Source organism: Melanaphis sacchari, unplaced genomic scaffold (genome assembly GCF_002803265.2).
Source record: "Melanaphis sacchari strain LSU unplaced genomic scaffold, SCAv2.0 Contig0_pilon_pilon, whole genome shotgun sequence".
Lineage (NCBI taxonomy): Eukaryota > Metazoa > Arthropoda > Insecta > Hemiptera > Aphididae > Melanaphis > Melanaphis sacchari.
In genome coordinates, this window is record NW_020270366.1 from 25,948,748 (window position 1) to 25,970,208 (window position 21,461).

The 21,461-nt window shown below is 30.5% G+C and overlaps 1 protein-coding gene across 3 annotated transcripts in view; it reads right to left on the minus strand.

Moving 5' to 3' along the window:
• Nucleotides 1-21,461, minus strand: part of LOC112596437 (rho GTPase-activating protein 7) — a 102,900-nt gene that overhangs the window by 4,277 nt on the left and 77,162 nt on the right. For all 3 annotated transcript variants that reach the window (XM_025342227.1, XM_025342312.1, XM_025342149.1), the window contains 9 exons: nt 8,304-8,375; nt 8,075-8,217; nt 5,072-5,518; nt 2,465-2,668; nt 2,292-2,379; nt 2,149-2,218; nt 1,705-1,931; nt 1,225-1,536; nt 143-567 (listed from right to left, as the gene is read on the minus strand). In XM_025342227.1, the coding sequence (XP_025198012.1) occupies nt 143-567; nt 1,225-1,536; nt 1,705-1,931; nt 2,149-2,218; nt 2,292-2,379; nt 2,465-2,668; nt 5,072-5,518; nt 8,075-8,217; nt 8,304-8,375 (1,988 nt within the window). The remainder of the gene's footprint in view (nt 1-142; nt 568-1,224; nt 1,537-1,704; nt 1,932-2,148; nt 2,219-2,291; nt 2,380-2,464; nt 2,669-5,071; nt 5,519-8,074; nt 8,218-8,303; nt 8,376-21,461) is intronic.

Consider the following 21,461-nt stretch of genomic DNA (forward strand, 5'->3'; position numbering starts at 1 on the left):
ATTTAGGATAGGTATTTGCGACGAATCCTCGATTTCCTATGAAAAAGCCGATAGAGAGATCCGCGTTGCGTGTGTATCACACATAAGTACACAGACGCCGCGTGATAAGCATACAATATATTATAAAGTGTGCAATACATACGGCGAATAGTTGGCGGTAGTGCTTGATGAGGAATAGCAAGCAATCGTGCGCCGCCTTGTTCTGTCCCAGCTGCTTGGAATCGGGCAGACCCACGGCGATGGTGGAGTTTGCCGACGACTGATGGTGATTCCGGCGCGGTGACACGGACGACGAACGGTTATGCGACGTGACGGGGCTGGACGGCGTCGATCCACCGGCGGATCCACCGTGCGGATGCGACGACGACCAGGCGCCGCTGTTGCCGAGGTGAAACAGCGATGGGGCCAGGCAGACGGCCAGGTTGCTGGCGGACATCTGGTTCACGTTGCTCTTAGACGACACGTGACACAGGAAGTCGAGCAAGGCGAACAGGGCTTCGCGGTGTTCGTCGGGTAACAGCAGCACCGTGTAATGGACCGCTTCCTTTTGCAAGTACACCGGAACGTCTGTTAGGCATATTACGTGAGTACATATTTTAGTAAGTGTAGTATTATAGATAAGTGAACCTCCTGCGGATAATTTTAAGTTATCAGTTTTTGGAGATCAGACACCCGAGAATTTTAATCCTAGATGTACTAAGTATTGAGTACTGAATCAAAACTGAGCTTTCGATTCGCGTATCGCGGTCCCTTACAAGTAAATGTACTAGCTATTATTACGTTTTCCGTAAAGGATACAATTAGTTTAATTTAAAAGTGTCACGAATAAAGAGCATTGTAATAATATAACATTTTGTGTAAATAGATAGGTACTTACGCAAATTGTATTACTTAATAGGTACGCTATATGTGCTGATTTTTTATTTAAACGTAATACACATACATTTTTTAACTATTTAAAAATATTTTTTTCATTTAATTTGAATTCGTTAAAAAATTAATAGTTTTTTCATCATTATTTATTTAAGCTGTTAATCTTTTGCAACTAAAACGTAGTATATATTTTTAATTTTTTATTCTGTAGCTATAATATGCGCTATACACAGAAATCAAATTTGGGATAGGCATATTATTATAACTTTATAAGTATTTATAATTTAAACTATTTGAGTGGAATCGTATATAAAAATCATACTGTACTAAATATATACTAATAGTACTCACGTTGAAAAATGGCGATGAAACTCTCGGAGAGTTTATTGGTAAGCAAGGCCTCCGGTAACTCACGGAAGTATTGTTTAACCATATCAGCCACATCATAGGCTTGATGGTTTTCGAATTTTACGTCGTTTGGTTCGGCTTCAGCCAGTTGTTTTAAGCGCTGTATTCTGGATTTAACGCCTGGCTTCCGGAACAACCCTACGTGGTCAAGAGCGTTATCTTCAAGCCACCGAAAAGCGGACGGGACGAACGGTGGCAGTGAGGAACCGTATTTTTGCACATTGGCAATCAGTGGAGCTCCAAAAACGGTTTTATCTAAAACAAATAATAGAAAATTATGTCAATTATAGATAAATAAATTAAAAAAAAAAAAAAAATGTTTTTTAAACCAAAATTATGTTAAATGTGTATGTAATTTTATATTTTGTTTTGTTTTATGGCGTGTTACGTAATTATTTATTTATGGTATAAGTAGTTATGTACCTTTGGGATCGGGCATTTTAGTTTTGCGCATAAACTTGGGCAGTTCCCAGTTCCATCCTGTTCTGTGTGTCGGACAATACCGTTCCATAATAGCAGTTAGCTTGAGAAGAGCAAATTTTCGTAATACCAAGAGCTGACCAACCGTGAGTGACCCGACCATTTGTCCAGCCAAGGCATTCGGCTGATGTTTAGTCTTTTGAAAACTATGCCATCGAACAACTGACCCTCTGTAAGTTATAAGATGTTAAATAAGTTTTTTACAATTTTTTAAAACAATACATTTGTTATGTGTATCAAAATAATTGATAAAACGTGTAAACATTTTGGAAATGTTTCCGATGTTTAACTACAAAGTTATGTTGATCCCTTCTTATATAAACATTGATATGAATGATAATAAATTATAAAAAAAAAATAAACGCAAGACCTAATTACAATATTTACTTTGATTTGGTGGTTAGTTCTTGATCGCTATCTTGCATTGCGCTCGAAACCGAATCTACGCTGTCGTTGTCTAGAAAAATAATAAATGTGAACATTATTGAAATAAACACAAAGTTTTAAATTATGATTTATTAGGATTTTACATTTAGTTTTGTATGTGCGGCTATCTTGACTGCCGTTGGGAGATGAAAAGTCGTTACTCCCGTCAAAGGCCATGAAATCCAACAATGGCTAAATATAGACAAAAATCGATGTGATATCATAATCGTCAATATTTATATATTTATACGTTGAAATAATCAATCGGAATTATTACCTTGGTGTTATTGCTGTTGGCGTCTGTGTAATCATTTCTCCACGACAGTTCTGAATCAGAATATGCTAACGAGTCCAGCGACTCGGGTTTTGCCAAGAACCGTTTGGACTTTATGTGGTCGTCAGTCACCGGCGAATCTGGCGGTGTCACGTCTACACAGTTAAGTTCCTTCATCCGTTGTTGCATCGAAGCCATGTCTATGATCTATGTAGTAGAGGAAAATCGTTAAATTAAAACACGTTGAGATAGCTTTTTGTTTATTTTTTTTTTAACTTTGAATTACAAAAAATCAGAATATTCCTAAAATAAAACGCAAAAGTACCGGAGATACCATATAAATATAATAATAATATTATAATAAAGTCTATATATGGTTATAATATATTTTCGGATATAATAATATGTTTATAGGTATTTAAGGTATATTATATGTGAAAAGTAATAATTGTATGTAAGTGTTAGTAAAAAAAAAAAAAAAAAATCGGCCTAATCGAAAGTATAAGATACGTAGCTGTTTAAAGAAAACAAATTACAGAATATATTTCCACATAGATATTATTCATCGATAAGCACGCGCATAAGACATGTTTAGTACCTACATTTTTTTATAACAACTCCTACGAAACTATTTAGTACTAAGTTATTATTGATTATTTAAATTCGATTTTTTATTTTCAACATTCAAGTTTTCTAACTGATAATTCACACTTCTTTTTAAAATAATTTACGTTAACTGTTATACAATTTAAACAATATTCATACAAAAATACTCGATCCTTAACAGGATAAACCTATAGATACCGTATTGTTATCAGTTGGCAAGAATCCATGACATAGGTAATGATTAATGGCACAATATGCGTATATATGCGGTGAATTATTACATTATTTTTGAAGTTAATATTTTTGACTACGCAAAATATAGGCATAAAACTATAAATTACTTATTTTAAACCGCCGTCAGAGTATTTTATGTTTTATATTATAATCGAATTTCAAAATAGCTATATCGTTTCCCTGAAAAAAAAAAACTATACTATATACCAAAGTGTTATGCTATTGCCACAAATCGTATTCAAGTAATTAAGAGTTTAAAGCATTTAAATAATATGATTTTTATGGCTGCGTTGCATTCGGGATAATTTAATGCGTTGATATTTTATTAATACGAGGCAATACATTAAAATTAGAAATCTCGGGCTCAAGGACATCTGGTTTTTGGAAATAATCGTGCAACGAGAAATTAAACAAATGCATCGATATAAATAAATGACTATTTAATGAGTGTATTACATGTATATATTTTTAATGTATTAAAGACTAAACGTTACAATAATTTATTTTAATACTTAAGTAATATATGTCTTTATAATTTCAGTGTATACCTACTAAGTTTGTAAGTTATACACATTTCTGATAATTATTCTCGTTGGAATATTTTTTAAATCTACTGACGGACATTCGTTAACAGTAACCTTTTACTATGGCTCTTCTGTTATATTATTTACATAGATCCTGCTGTGCGTACATGAGTACTATATTTGGGAGAAATTCGTATTATAATTTATGGTTAAACATTTTTTATGACCTTAATATTTAACCGTTTATTATTTTATTTTTGATAACCTTATTATATCATTTACATTTTATGGTGGTTATTTTACGAACCTATTTATAAAACAAATTCTATAATAGTTGTATTCTAGTATTATGTATTTATCTTATTCTCATCGAGTTTTTATGTAAATACATGGTATACAATCACAACAAATATTCAAATTATCAATTAAAATAATTATAAATGTTTTCTTCTTTTAGTGGATTTTACAGTTAAATGTTATGAAAGATAAAATTGATAAAATTTAAATTTTTATAGGGCATCATAATTTTATGTTCAACATATTATATTATAACTAAGTAGTCAAAATCAGAATTTACTACAATTTTTTTTTTTTAAATATATAAAAGTCACGTAGCATACCACTTGTCATTTTAATCCTCTCGTCTAAATTTAAAAATACTATTGTTGCTAAACATCGTAAAATTTAATGTAGATATAAGCAATCGTTATTATAGGTCAACTGCAATTGTAGTTTTTTAAACTATTAATCAGGTGCAATGTGTATAGATTTCAAAGTGCATCTTAGCTTATCAAACTTGTTTTTGTGTATTTACACGGGAATGATTAAAAAAAATAAAATTCGCTGGGTTCGTGTATATAAAAACAAAAAACCATCATAAATAAGAGAAAATTATAAATATTATGGTAAAAGAAAATATATATCTAATTAGGAATTAACAACCCGATAAAAACATTATACAAAAATATTATAAAAGTAGTATAAATCCGTCTTTTTTTAAAAAATATTCATAAAACCGTCAATTCGTCTAGACTCTAGACGACTCGTGTTTGTCAGGGTTGTTGATATCATTAGTAATTATTCTGCGCCTGCTTGTAAGTATATTTCAGTGCATGATGGTCAAAAGGAGCTGAATCATATTTTGTTGAAACTACGAAATCTAACAAAATCTCTTTTGACCACGCTCCTTGTATATTATAATATTACATTTGTAATAGGTACATAATATACAGTGCTTTGTACAAACCTGTGGTGAACCGATGATCACGCCGTCGCGGTTGCGTTGTTTTCGACGTCTTGTCTTCAGGCTTTCCACTCGCCGTAGGATGGCTTTGGCCCCATCTCTGATCCGCTCGCTACCCGATCGCCGGAATCGCGAGATCAGTGCCGCGTCCGACGCATCGACCGCTACCGCCGCCGTCTGCAGTTGTTCGGCTGACTGCAGCGGTGGCTGCGACATCGTGTTATTTCCGAAATTTCCCCCACAACTCGGTTGCGATGGTTGTAGGTCATGGTTTTCCTGCTGCTGATTTCCGGGATGATGGTGTTCGACGGGCGACGATGATTGCAACTGCTGCTGCAGCATCATCGCTGTGTTGACAATGTCGTCTACTCGGGACCACCTCCTTGATTCCCTCTGGAAGGTCCAGTTTTCACTCAATGCGCATTCTCCCTCGGAGTCCGAGTCATCACCCTGTGAACACATGGCACGTTGCTGTTTGTTAATACATTACGTAATTATATCATTAAACATGGTGGTCTTATGCCGGCCGCTGCAGGGTTACATAAACATAGCCATTTAAGATTTAATGAAATAATAGTGAGCTAATGGTTCTTTGAATTTGATTTAGTGGTCTACGATTGGTCCATTGAATTAATAAGTTATTTATGCAAGTTGGTATTAGTGAGTAAGTATCCCCGAGTATTTATTTTTTGACGATTTTTCGTGCAGTTTTGTATATAATAATACGACTAAAATAGGTGGATTGTGGATTGTGTAGCAATTTGCTAATAAAAAAAAAAAAAATTAATTTTATGTTTTTTTGTTTTACTAACCTAAATAAACCTTTATAATTAATAATTTATATGTATTTTCTATCATGATATTATTATAATTTGCTTAAAAAAAATAAATAAACATGTATGATTTAATGTAGGAAATAATAGTGAGAAATTTAGAAAATTTGAATTTCAGAAAAGTAACAATGTTAATTTAAAGAAGACATAAGCGAGAGATTAGGTTCTAATCATTAGGATATAGTGATAGTCAATAAAAAAGAATAAATTATTCAAAATCATTTAATATAGTTTCAACAAAGTGAAAAATACACCTAATCTAACCCTAGAGGATGAATTAATAGGAAAAAATAAAGGAATGTTCTATATGGACACGGTTTAGGGGTATAAGTTTTTTAAGAAATTTTTTTTTAACCTACGCAGTAAAAATCGAAAAAGATAGTACTAAATATTTACTAGATTTATATTCAATACAACAGCTATTATCGACCTGTTGGCTGTTTTAACTGAAGGCTTTGTATTTTATTGTAAGTATGTTTCATTTAGATTGAGTAAATCTTAAGTTAAGCATGGTGGTTAATCCAGCTTGAGTATTTTTATAGAGTAATTAATACGTAATAGTTAAGCTATAGTTTGTTATATATTAAAATATTATTTTTTTAAGATATATAAACTAATAAGGTATAGATTAGGAAGTTTAGGTATCTTTTTGTTAGTTAAATATCGATTATCGATTATTACGTAAATGATGTTAAACTAAAATATAGCTAAGAATGTATACTTGTGTGGAAACACGATGACGTTTGCACCAAATTTGGCGCAAAATACAATGCTAAAATGGTTTTTACTATTTGGCATTACGTCAAATATCATCGATTTAGTGATGCAATGGTGCCAAAATGTGTTGCACATAAATCGAAACTAAGATTTTGATGCAAAATTTAACGGGGCAGCAGTAATTTTTTTACGAATACTGCGATAGAAGTAATAGGAATGTTCCCTAAATTTTCATGATTGTAGACAAAAAAAAATAAACAAACTTTTACAGTTTTTCTAAATATTTTTAATATCTAAGCATGATGTCATAATGGCCCGTTATAATAGATTATTCCACGGTGAATGCAGGGAAAAATATGTAGATAACATAAAATTTAATCTCTTGTCGGTGAAGACTTAACTTTATAATATGGTTGTAAAATTTCAAAATAATTTCACGACCTATAAGTTGGTATTTCTGCGATATTATACATAACATTATAGATTAGGTACGAATTTTGTCCTTTTCCTTTAATTATTATATATCATATAAAAATATGTATTATCATTGAGTTTGGTCAATGATATTAAATTATTACATGTTTATGTTCAACAATATTATTGTATCTGATTATGAGCTGTGTTTCTTTGCTTTGAATAACAGCGACAACGAGCTTAAAAAGCATTTTCCTAATGTCAAATTGTTTTAGTTAATTGGTTTTAATAAATTACCGCAGTAGTTAAGATAAGTTTAAATGGTGTATTTTATTCAACGTTATTATTTTTCTTAGTACTTCTTCCTTGAGTTTGCGTAATATGTAATATTGTAGTCATAATTGAAGAGTATAAATTTACGTAAAAAAGTATTTTGCTGTTTTTTACGCCTGACGGTGTTGGAAATTTGGGTGTAAGTGAGAAAATGTTATTTTGAGTTAATCCTCGAGGAAGCTGAGATTGTGAGAATTACAATATTTTTGACCACTTTAAGTGATGAACCACAAATCGATGAGTGATAAGAGGAATCTTCAGACAGTGTCGATATATAGGATATGAACGGTTTTGTGTATAGCTGTAGGATGTTGATTTTGGTCTTAGTTGGATTGGATGGCGAATAGTGTAGTATTGGATTGTGCATTTGCACAATATATATAACATAATCATATTTTTTTTGGAGATTCGATCGTTACTGAAATAAACATAAACATAATACTATTATTCTACCATGTGCAGTAGTAGTGTTAGAATATTATTTTACACAGCAGCAGCTTGCGTGTTTGATTTAGTTTTATTATAAATAAATAGTACAACACGTTTTGTATGTTTTATCTCTGCATTCGACATAATAAATAATGTTATGGCGTCAGTTTTAATTAAAACGACTACGTTAGCATTTCTAATCGATCAAAACTCGTAGACAATGTTAATACATATCGAGCCGATCAGTAAAACTAAAAAAATGATTGGTAATAATACGCACTGCGTGTTTTGGCACAAAATCTAATTTCATGTTTGCACAACGGTTCAAAGCGTGCAGTCTTCTGAATAATGATTGCAAAGAGTCTAGGTCTAGAAAAGGATGGTCCTTTTGCACGCCGTTCACGTCGATAGGAAATTGCAAATCTAGTGAAAAAAAATAAAAAAACGTATAAAAAAAAATTCGGAAAATCGAATTTCCATCGTGATTGTTACATAATAATAATATTTACCTTCATACATTTGCGCGTACTGTGGAAATCCAGCGGCTCTTAGCCATTTGCATGCTTCTTTGGCTTCTATTTCTGTAACAAAAAACGACATAATTCATTTTTAATACGGTTCGAAGGTGATTTCATAAAAATAAAACAATAATAATATCAAACATGTTTTAATACTATATAAATTAAATACAACAAAATAATCTCTATTATGATAATAAACAAACTCGGCGACAATTGATATTGTATAAAGCTGCTGTATATTATATTATTTAATGCATACCTATAATAATTATCAAAAACGAAACGGCGCACAAGCGATCACGATATTAAAGTATCCATATGTTGACTAAATAATAATAATCATTAATCATAAATCATAATAAATAACTATACATTATCGGGCGGGTGCAAGGCAATGCGTAAACAGCGGTGTTGTGAAGTAGACATTTTTATCGACTGGGTTTGTCGCATAGTTCGGGAAAATATGTTTATATGGCTAATGGCCATGAAACAGTGTCGTGCACATGATTAATAAATAATAACAATTTTAATAATAATAATAATAATAATAACAAAACGGTATATTATATGGCAATATTATAATATTGCGTTTATTGATTTACGCGTACTGTAAAAAAATAATGTAAGTATTATTATATTATTACTGTATACCTAATACTATGCGTTGAAAAAACACAACAAACGCGATAAATCGGGGTCATGTGCTTCTAAAACCGAATGCCGACGAAGAGATTCTACCGTGGTTCGTTATTGTCAATTGTCAAGGACGATGATCTATGGATCGATTCGCCGCTCGCTACAGGTATAGGTATTGAGAACCACGTGCAGAACCGTGTTACGTCTAGGTTGATAGATTTTTCATGTGGTGTAGCCTATATATTAAAATAATATGATTCGATCCGCTCAGAGTTGAGATTTTTTACTATGGTGTATTATTAATTGTTTTAATCATTATAATGTCACGAAGTCATACGCATTTTGCAAAAAAGATGGCGTGACATGATCACGAGGAGAGATGTCTTAAAGATTCGTAACTGACTGTTTTCCGTGGTAAAAAAAAAATCTGTTTTCATTAAAACTAATTAAGCATTAATTATCAGATTACAGATTGTAAAACATGATTAGATATCTTGACTTGTCTTCTTTAGATTCTACTAACGTATTTTAGCAAATTTGGACTAACACTTATCAACATTTGACTTTGAAAATGTAATGCAACAGTGAATTACGCTTTTCTAGATAAATAAATGGAAAAATTTGTTCGTATTTTATAGTATCTATGACAAATAAATCCGGTTCAAAACCGAAATCGTATCGTTGAATATTGAATTGATCAGTACGAGTGGTATGATGGAATGAAGAAATTCTCATTATATTAAATTTAGTATATAAATAAATATAGTGTTAACTAGCTTAAATAGCCTATACAGAATTCCTTATAAACGGTGCGTTTTTAATCCTGACATATAGATCACAAAACCCTAACTTTATAGCAACAAATATTTAATATACACAGTTCTTTAGTTACTACGATAATTAGATTTTTGCAACTGGAAAAAATAATTTTGTGTAACGATAACTGTTGCAGTCGAATGTATAATATAAATTTAATATAATAGTGTTTAGCTGAAAAACAATTGATAGGTATAAATCAATTTATTACGTATCTCGTTTGAAGATCAAAAACTCTCGTGATGAAGGTAGTGCATAACAATTCAAATACATAAATTTATAATAGATTCAGGAGGGCCGTGGCGTGTCAGTTCAACATCGGCGAACGGAAACGTATTTTATTCGCATGATTGTGAACGGCATAATCGACCGGACCACTTGACATATAATACTATATTATAGTAGGTCACGAATTAATATAATATATTATTATAATATTCGACTTAATAATATAATATTATTGTAAAAATAGGTAGCTTGAGCTATTTTAACTGTGACGTGTAGAATTTTTATTATTATTGTTGAGGTTTCTTATTTCTTAGTTTGGTGTAAGTATAATACATACAAGAAGAGAAGGTTATAAAATGGCATAATTTAGAATAATTTAGAATGAAATAATTACTTGATTTAATATTTATTTTATACTTGGGGATTTTTCAGTTTTTTTCCCATAAATCGTAAGGATATTATAGGCCACTCCATATAGGCATCTGATTTCTTTTAATTTAAAATGCGATATTAATGGTTTAAAACTTTTGTAAATAAAATGCTAAACGCTAATGATTTTAAAATAAAAATAATAATAATCATATAATGAATAATAACCCGCTGTATAATTGTAAACATTATAAAATGTCAAAATTTAATGTTCTGTTAAAGCGTTTAACTGAAATTTATTATTTTTGACATCATACTTAATATAAATAAGTTAAATATTCACTAAAATTACATTTGTTGAAACAGATAACGATTAGCAGCAACCGCGTCAACAAAGTGTACTGCTAAAATATTGAAATGATATAGGTAATATTAAACGTGATGGTATAATTGCACGTGAATAATAATAATGTATATTAGGTTGTGCGTAAAACATTATTGAGAAATATTTTCTATTCGAATTATGGAGTAGAATACAAAATTATTTCAAAATAAAAAGCTTTTATTTTTTCATGAATTCAAAATTTTTTTTTCCTATTGTTGGTTTATAGTAACGTTACCCTATTATTTGAATTTTGGTTTGACATTTTCAATATACCATCAGAATATTTTTTGAAAATTGAATAAATATTTATTGGTGCATTGGTACATTGGTTAGGTTAGGTATATAATCTAAAAACTTCAATAATATAACATAATATATTCCGCGTTTGAATGTTTCCGACATTTTCGCAATTGGTTGTAGAGAACAGAAAAACATCAAAAATTGACATTTTTATGCTGTTTGAATAGCGTTCTTAACTTCTGCATACTTGTAAGTTTAATAAAAAAATTCGATACATTTTTGTATGGAATATATTCGTTCTTTAACTTCTTTTCCTACCGTTTCTTTGCAATCCCATGAACTTTTTTCCATTCGTCGTAACTCGTAATTCGTGTGCAATAGTTATAACCGGCCGTAAACGTATAATACATTTTATAATAAAAACAATGATATAATACGACGTTATATCACGATAATAATGAGACAATCATTATTTTACTTTTTTATGAGACAATGGAAACACGACGGCCAACGATGAAGACTAACGAAGAGACGAGACGGGTGAAACTAAATTCGCAGGCTGTGGTAGACCACCGGCCGGTTTCATAATATTCTCTCGGTTTGTCGGACAGTAGGTGCGGAAATTTCTATGTTCGCCGCCTCGAGGCTATAAAATATGACACCATAGAGTAATAGTTTTACTTTACGTACGAATATATGTCGCATAAAGTATACTGACCTAAAGATAATGATATTTATTGTGTATAGGTGCATGTATTGTGTTCGACGAGGGATTTATTTTTAATTCGTATTTTGTAAATCTATTGATCGCACTTTATGTCCTTGTACACGACATATATTATTAAAAGACAATAAATGATATTCACGCGCACCAATAACCAAGACAAAGGCTATATTATTAAGTTTTTTGAGTCGATGTTGCATAATGTTATTAAATATAATATCAAAGGTTCTTAATCTGGGGGGTGACTGCCTTAGGGAGGTGGGCATGACGAAATTTTAGAAGAGGCGTGAACATTTTTAAAATCTCGCTTTTCTTGTACGTAAATACGTAATACGACAATTTTAGTATAGTACACTAATTAATATAGTGCTCCCGCTTCTTTATATTAATATAAGAGACCTCATACAACCTAAAAATTTTGAGAACTAATTACTTTATGGCGTAACTAGTTTTATGTGTCATATAAGATTTTTTTGATTTTTTTGTGTTTTAAGATAAGGGGCTAGCTATTTATAGATTACTACACGACCTTCGATGATGATATTCACTATTCAGTATTCAATAAATAACAATTTATTCAATTAAAAACCCCACTGAAAACTAAGAATCGTATTAATTTTTTCTAATAATTGTTAACTTTGTCTGCTAGCTAGGTTTGGCGACGAAAAAAGACCAGCTTGTTAGCGATTTCATTGGACGGTATTATTACATAATTAGTTCCTTATATTATATTAGCTATCGTAGCTTCGTAGCTCATTATTTCACGTGCCCTCGCCATTGATCATCACGCAATATTGATGTATACATTGCTTGCATATATATTATACAGTATACAAATTATAGTATTGCATACATTTATCTTCGATAACTACAGACGTTGATTTTGTCTGACTGTCTCTTGTGCTACGTGTGTCGACGGATATACCATTGTGATGGGTTTTGTCTTCCGTTTCGGAGACCCGCGGCCCGCGCAAGAGGACTATTATTATCTTGTCGTAATTTGCTCTCGCAGTGAAAGTTTTCGCAAAATTCAACATAATATTACATACAAATACTACGTATACACTATACATATACATACTGTAAGTAACTATGTTTGACGTCAATAAAATATGAACTCATCATTGACGTGTATGCATGGACGCGCGTAGGCGCGTATTCACTTTCGGTACGCACTTCGTAGTCATTATAATATTAAACGAATTTCTGCACTGATGAAACGATGTGCAGTGGTGTCTACTTATAATATACTACCTAGATATATTATGAGTTATGGCATACTGGATTAAATTTCACAAATTACATGGCAAACCGTCGTTGGCGACGATGCTACAGCATTAGGTTGGTATAATTATATTATATTGTATTATATTAATAATAGGCAAAGACAGACTATTTTCCCGGTATAAAATTGTATAAATGTTAGCATTTTCATACTCATTCGAAATGAGCATCGTAGTGTAACAACACTAATCGTACGCAAAATACTAGTCATCTCCTTTTGAAGATTATTCTTCCGACCATATCTTGCAGGTTGTGTGTTTAATTTATGGTTTGTGATTTTTGGTAAGAAGAATTAGTGAGTGGCATAGTGATTTTAATAAAAATCAACTCCGAATTTTTCTCAATTTTTTCTAAGTGTATTATATTATAACAATTACTACAATAATTTAATTTGGTTCAGATCTGAATCAAAACGATTCTGTGTAAATTACAATGGTCAACGATTACACATTTATAACACCGCCAATATAGGTTCACTACGCTTAATTTAAAATTCTTTAGTCGGAAAGAAATCAAAAATATAATGTAGTCAAAACTTACGTCTTTTGTAATATATATATATATAATATTATGATATTTTTATCTTTATAATATGTATATGCAAATATTATTCAAAGAAAAATGATATTTCGTGAATCATTATAATATTCGTACAATCACTGCAACCACTAGCATATCGAAAAGTATTAAATAATTTATTGTACATATTTTTATACAAAAACTTTTCAAAAATTGACTTTATAATTTCAATCATATATAAGACGATTTTTAGTAAATTTTTAACTTATTGTGTGTGCGGTTATCAATAAAATAATTCTGTTAGATAAATATATTGTGTAATATATTGATCATATTTTTACATGTTATATTTTTATTATTAATATAAAAGTTAGAATTATTGACTGTGATTTAACAGGTATAGGCGGACTGTGTTAGAAAATCAATAAGTTTTACTGGGAATAACAACAGTAATACAATTTAAAAATTGTTTTTTTCTTATCTTAAAACGAGCGTTTACGAATATAGTTTAACAAAATTGATTATTATTATTACCATATATCATGATTATCATGTATCCGTGCTCTTACATAGAAATCGATCTTTACGGTAAAAGTTGATTATTTTACTTCAGCCAGTACACAAAACAGTAACTTATTTGAATATCGAGTATAAGAAAAACTAATGTGTCGAAAAAACGAAAGTGCAATATAAAACCGTAATTTGTACTTCCAATATCGGTCATTATTATTACGCCTTACGGACGAACACGTTTTATCTCCAATAATTTATAATAATTCACATGACATCGTTTATATAAATTATAAATATATGCATAATATGTTGTATCCATCACAATCAATCATGTATCTTAAATTTACAGTATTTATATTATATATTTTGTTTTATATCATACTATCGTTGTATAAATAATATTAAACATACACAAATGAGAATAAGCTACTATAGGTACATAATATGACGATACGTGTTCTAATCAAACAATTAAAATGCATCCGAAAATGACGTGTTGTATATCTGTATTTATTGAAATATTATTAAAATAATTAATAACGCTCGGACAACAGTTTAAGTTTAATTTCTGGCGTTTAATTATTTCATAGTCTATGTTTACAATAACGTCGTTGTTCAGATTTAGTTGAACAATATATACAAAATAATATCATCACGGTATCGTCATACGTGGGTGGTATAAAATTAATATTAATATTTAAATACAGTCAAATTTGAATGGTTAAAGTATTATATTGATGAAGTTATGGTTGGTTTTAATTTTATTTAAACAGTTTCAACGAAAAATCGTCCGAAAGAAAAAAAATAAAAGCCACGCTTATGACGTAGGTACCATATTATAATAAACAAGTCAATTAGGAAAAAAGTCTTCTCGCGCGTATATATAGTTTAAAATAGTTAAGATTTATTATTGTCTCTGTATAAATAAGATATTGAAAAAAATTTATTGTTCATTCTTTGAAGAGTGGAGTTAATTAAGACGAATCAATAAATAACAGGCTATGAGTGTGTATGCATTTGTTTTCTTTATAATTCTATTCCTTAATTGCGGTGGTTGACAAACAACGGACAATTATTATGGTAGCTGCGCAGTTAACATAATATAATATTATATACGAATATGATACAAAGTGCAGACGACTTATTATTATCATTGTATACATTATACAATGCGCGCTGTAGGTCAGAACATAATATATGTTTTATTCGGACTTTTTGAAAAAAAAACGAGTTAATGTGTTTTTTTAGTACCTATTCCCGTCAAACATTTTCAAAAACTGGATTGAATACGTTTACTAACAAGCATTTGTCACACGTATAATAATAATTATTATTGAATTTCGAATTAGGCGGATCCACATGACTGAAAAAAACCATAAACCGTTTAAATAATATATATTATATAAGAAATGTGCGGTCACTCGGCGAAGGCAAGAATTATGTTATTTAGTTATAGGTTTTATGGGCTTGTGTCCGTAATTGAAATTCGTGAAACGAATACGATCAAAGACTTCTATAGCGGATAATGGTCGATGACTGTACATTATTGCAGTGGTCTACTTCAATTGTAAATAGACAGGAAAAAATTCTTCGTAAGCCCATATAACATATTAATATATACATATATACTTGACTGATAAATATTGTAGTGAATAGTCGTATGACTATATGATATAAGAACTGCAACAACGATAGTTGCAAAATAAAAAATCATCATTCATCGGTAGGTATATCGTATATACTATACAATGTTTATTTCATCGAAATAAATCAACACGGCAGTGTATATATACGAGGAGACAATAACATTGTGATTGCATAATAATAGATCGTAATTTCATTTAAATGTTCGATGTCGATAGAATAAATAATTATTATTATATTTTTTTGATAAATATACAAAGTATAAATGCATATAGCTGTATGGATATTATATATTTAAAGAGTCGATTAGAGGTACATAGTAGAGTATAAATTATTAACTTGATTTAAATCAGCAGAATCGACAACAAAATGTTTTATCATACCATAATATTATAAAACAATATGGTTCGTTCACCCACAGTTCAACATGCAAATAAGCTTACACCGAACTGTAAAATTTCTCGTTTTGCTCGCACGTCGATAGAAACGCGAGCCCTTGCATATAAAACGCTTAAATGTATAAAACTCGAAAAAAAATGCAATTATTAATATTATAAACGGTTATTATGCAACATCCCTATCTATTATAGGCAACTATAAGTACATAATAAAAAAAAAAAAAATACATAAATAAATATTATCAAGTTTTAGTGCTAGGTTTAAGTTATCAATGTTTAAGTCTATATTATAATATACTTGATCTGCAACCGGCACAATACGAAACCTTACCTAAATATCCATGACTAAGCCTGTTGGTTTACAGAGTTTTACATGGGTACACTATAATTTTGTTCATTTATACATAAAAGCACTCAGTGGTGAGCTCATGTAATAAATTTTGAAGAATTTAAGTAACTTATTTAGAATGGTGGCAGTGATGGATGGGTGCAAAATATGGTTTGACATACGTTTTTAAAATATTTTTATCATAATTTATTTTAATTTTAATGAAATTGTCTCATCCCTGACAATCATCTCAATGGGTGGATACGTACAAATTTATGTAATCGTGTCGTTGAAAATAAGAGTTCAGTTAGGCGCTGGCGCATTTACCTGTTGCTCGCGGCGGCAGCGTGCCATGACAGGAAATAAGCGCGGATACACGTCCGAATTCGAGAGCCGTCGTGTATCGCACTGCCGTCGTTGCTGTTGGCGTTTAGTACACATAATATAATACGTCTTACATATAGTTCTACAAAAACATATTACATCATAAATTATTATGCAAATATAGATACGCTTCCTTGTACACAACCAAAACAGAGAACGCGGTGAGTATATGCACAGTTTTATGGACCGTCGCAATAACGGTTTTAGAATTTTTCGATAAAAAAAAGTTTAAATTTTGGTGCACAACAGTAACAGAGCTTTATTTTTATCCGAATAAAATTTTGTTTGCAATAACAGTCGCAGTAAATCTGAAATACGTCGTCTGGAATGTAGAAAAAATCGCATACATTAGACCTCGACGATATATTTTGATATTTATAACATAAAACGATTACTAGGGATGATAAATGATGACGTGAATGTAATAACTCGACGTATTGTCATTGAATTGTCATGTTGCATTGCAAGTGATTTGTATTATTATTACTGAGGGTTATTATACTCGTAATATACCTAGTTTGATGAACTCGGAAATTCGACCGTTGTAATCAGTACGATTTTGTGAGAATATAAAAAGTATACGATTTGACACGGCGCCATATATTTATATATATATATATATGGGTTGAACGTTTATTTCCAGAGAACACTGAATAAACGTGTTCGAATTTAATGTGAAAAAAATTTCTACCCGAGTATAACGCGTGAGTAAGCAACGCGCTGTAGGTCGGGTTAAACCGTACATAATAAAAAAACAGCCTGTAAACAAATTTTTTTTTTATTGTTTTTAATGATCAGAGCGAAATACGATTTACCGAACGCACAAAATTTTATCCGACAGAGCAGACTTCCGAGGCGGTAATTTATTCTGGTCGCGGGTTCAAAAAAACTCGATAGCCCGCAAAAAGGGGAAAAACATGCAGTATATGAAAATCAATACTGTTTTACGACGTGTGAACGTAACATAATATTTTACGATACGGACCTAAGAATGAACGATGAGTTCAAATTAACTCATTTGTCAGTTCAAAGTTCAATGTATGAATACAGGCGAAAATAAAATTAGTTAGGTATATTAACCGCATTAGTTTATATAAATCAACTATACTTATGAATAACTGCAGTGAATTTATTACTGACAAACATGAAGCGTCACATCCTCGCACATCATATTATTAATGTATTGATTTTTGTTAATTGAAAAACAAAAAATGTTTCATTATAGATAATTTGAAGTGGGTACCTAAAGGTATTACAACGTCAAAAAACTTAAAAGTTTACTATAATTTTTATCACAGTAGTAGTGTTATAGAAGATTTTTTTTCAATGGTAATTTATTGTTTTTAAAGTTTAAATATTCGTATAAACTTGAATGAAGTTAAAATAAAAATTAAGAGCGTTATACATAATATTATGATATATTTAATTTAGGCATCATAACTTGTGAATTATCGATATTCGCGTTATACTGCTTCGCTCATTTTAACTTTTAAATGTTCCTGGAATATTAATCTACATTTTCAAAAACATGTGGGTACCCAATGAAAAAATATAACTCTTCGTAATAAATAGTAAATTTTAAAACATATTTTATTTTATTGCAAACACATGTATACCTAAATTATACACATAACTGTAGTAGTGCTGTAGTTATAATAAGCTCGCGTACGTGGTTGTAAGTACCTATACAAACCATGAAAATTGTCACATAAAAATCCAATAAATATTTTGTTATACTCATTAACACTAGAAAAAACATTCATCATCGTTTAATATTTTCTTTATATGTAAACGGGAGTTATAAAATGTGTCCACGCCTTTACTTTATCAATTCATACCATTTGGCTTCCCACCTCGAGTGTGGCCACTGGCCAATGTGCTGGATCATTTCGTTTTCGTTGACAATAATATATTTATATACATATAGAGGATTTTTCGGGACAGTCAAATTTTACCTTCTCCACTTAATATTTTAACACGAGACATAAAAAAATTCAAATACCAGGGATATCAGAAAAAAATAAATGTATATTATTGTATCCTAAAATTACCCCTCGAGACACATAATATGCCATTAAGCCACAAGATACTCCTTAAAAGATATAGGTATAACCTATAGATAGGTACAAGATAATTTGACTATTTTAAAATATGGGTTTTAAGTGTTAAATATACCTTTTCAAAATTTTGAACAATCGAAACCTAAATAAACTTATCATTATAAAAAATCATGTTGGTATGCATTCTCGGTGCATCACCCTGTATAGTGTATATATTATAATAGATTTATAATACATTAGCTGTGTGTACGACGTATATATTCTACAGCCACGTCTGTTGATAGTCGCCCCCATAAATATATTGGGATCCGTCACCCGAGAGCATAATAATAGTAATAAAATTGTATTCATCGGTTAAATGAAAAGGAAAATATTCTACTTGTACACGCGTGTTACAGTATAAAATCGTGTAGGTGTAAAACGCGCTGTTTAGTATATTTACGGGCGATGATGACCGGCATGTGTAGTATTATTATCGTCAAACGATTTATATCGACGACAAAGTAATCGTAGTTACATACCTACGTATTAGAGTATAAACTGTATAGGTATATTTATATTGTATTAGAGATAGGAGCATTTTTAATTCGATAATCATGATAAAATCTATGTATTTCACAATATTATTCTATTTCTTAAGCGATTGTTTGCGCGTCGAAGTATAAATAGAAAAACAAATATCAAAAAGGATTAGTACATCATATTATTATACCTAATAAGTTTGATTTTAAATCACAAAGGTATAAAGTAACTTGACCCTTTGTTTTATTTTTATTATTGATAATATATTAGTGTGAGTGAAATAATACCTATGCATTTTTCACTGTAATATTCTATGATCAAAGGTTACGGAAAAAGTATCATTCAAAATAACAATACATTAATATAATATTACCATGTATAACACCGCTGGTATGTCTGATGAATAAATAATTATAAATTAATTAATAAAAAAACATGTTAGAAATCTACACGCCAGTTATATATATATATAGTGGGTAAATATATTATTATATGTAGGTGTTATCGTTTTATCAAGATTGATTTTTTTTTTAAATTATAATACGAGTATGCTGATTAGATCAAAACGGTTCCCAACTAAAATTGAAGTAGCTCAATAGCTGTTGCAGAACACGTCATTTTGATTTTAAGGATTTATACGATATACGCTGTGACCAGTATAGATACAGCCAAATTTCAAACACATGTTGCAAACGGCCCTTCAAAAACAAAAAATAAAACAACTTTCACTTGTGATAGGAAGGTACACTAGAGGGCACATACGGTGTTCTAAAATTCTCAATAGTCTCTTAAATATCTTTTGACACTGATCTGGAATTCAGATAGAACTTGGGCTCCATGACCCTGCGGGTGAAATACAATTGTATCTATCTATCTGAACCGGAATAACCCACAGCTACAGGTTTCTGATCTCATGTCCTAGAACAGTATACTAGATATTTTTATATATAATATATTTCTGTATTTTGGAAATTATAATATATATGTATAGAAATATTAAACACCTGAAAACATATGCGAATCGACCGATGGCGTCGTAATTAATTTGGGCGGGTAAACATTTTCGAATTTCATAATCATTTGAAAACTATATCTATACTGTTCGTATAGTTATGATAATAAACAAAAAGTAATGTTAGTATTCCATAATTGCGATAATAATATAAAGCAAATGTTCACACACAACAGTACCTATATATACCGTAGTGGAAGTGTTACATTTGTATTCTAAATTGTTAGAACCAAAAAACTAATAATTAATAATCACACGGATATTATTTGGATCCAAGTTTAGTAATCATCGAAAAATACGCTTACTTGTTTTTAAAAATTATATACTTTGTTGTTAGGAGTACTTTTATCGTTGTCTAGCTCTCCATACGGCTATGTCCTATATATTAACAAATAAATCTGTGTATCGTACACCGATGCACCGGTCTAGCCTCCCCGAAACATTACAATCGATGCGCGCGATTTTCGGAGTGAAAGTGAAAATAAAATGATGTGATCGACGTATACCTATATAATATATACCAATAGATGTGTATGTAAATTTCATGATGATGTATATATTAAAAAGAAAAAAAATAATAATAATAAATTATGCATACTTAGATATGGTATAAATGAGACAAATGGAAAGTCGAAAAATACGGCTAGGTTATAATTATATCGATCGAAATTCTTCTTCAGAACTTCATATTTGCCATAAACACTATAATTATACTATTGGAATATGCATTTTTGGCGAAGAAGACCGAAAACGTATGCAAATATTGGCTAAGATATTGTAATATATAATATAGCTGTATGGGGAAATTGACGATTCACCGGAGCAGATATGTAGAACGATGATGCTATTACCACAGGTACTTATAGTAAATCATGTTGTATAATAAACGATTTCTAGATTTCAAATTTATTGACATCGACGGACGAACAGACACTATATTATTACGAATATATCGTTTAATATACGTGAACTGAATATGTGCGAATATACAAAGTCAATAACAATTAAGTACGATGTCATTGATCGTCTTTTGACTTTTATATTTTCACCACAGAAGATGCTTGATATTCTAATCGTTTGCATA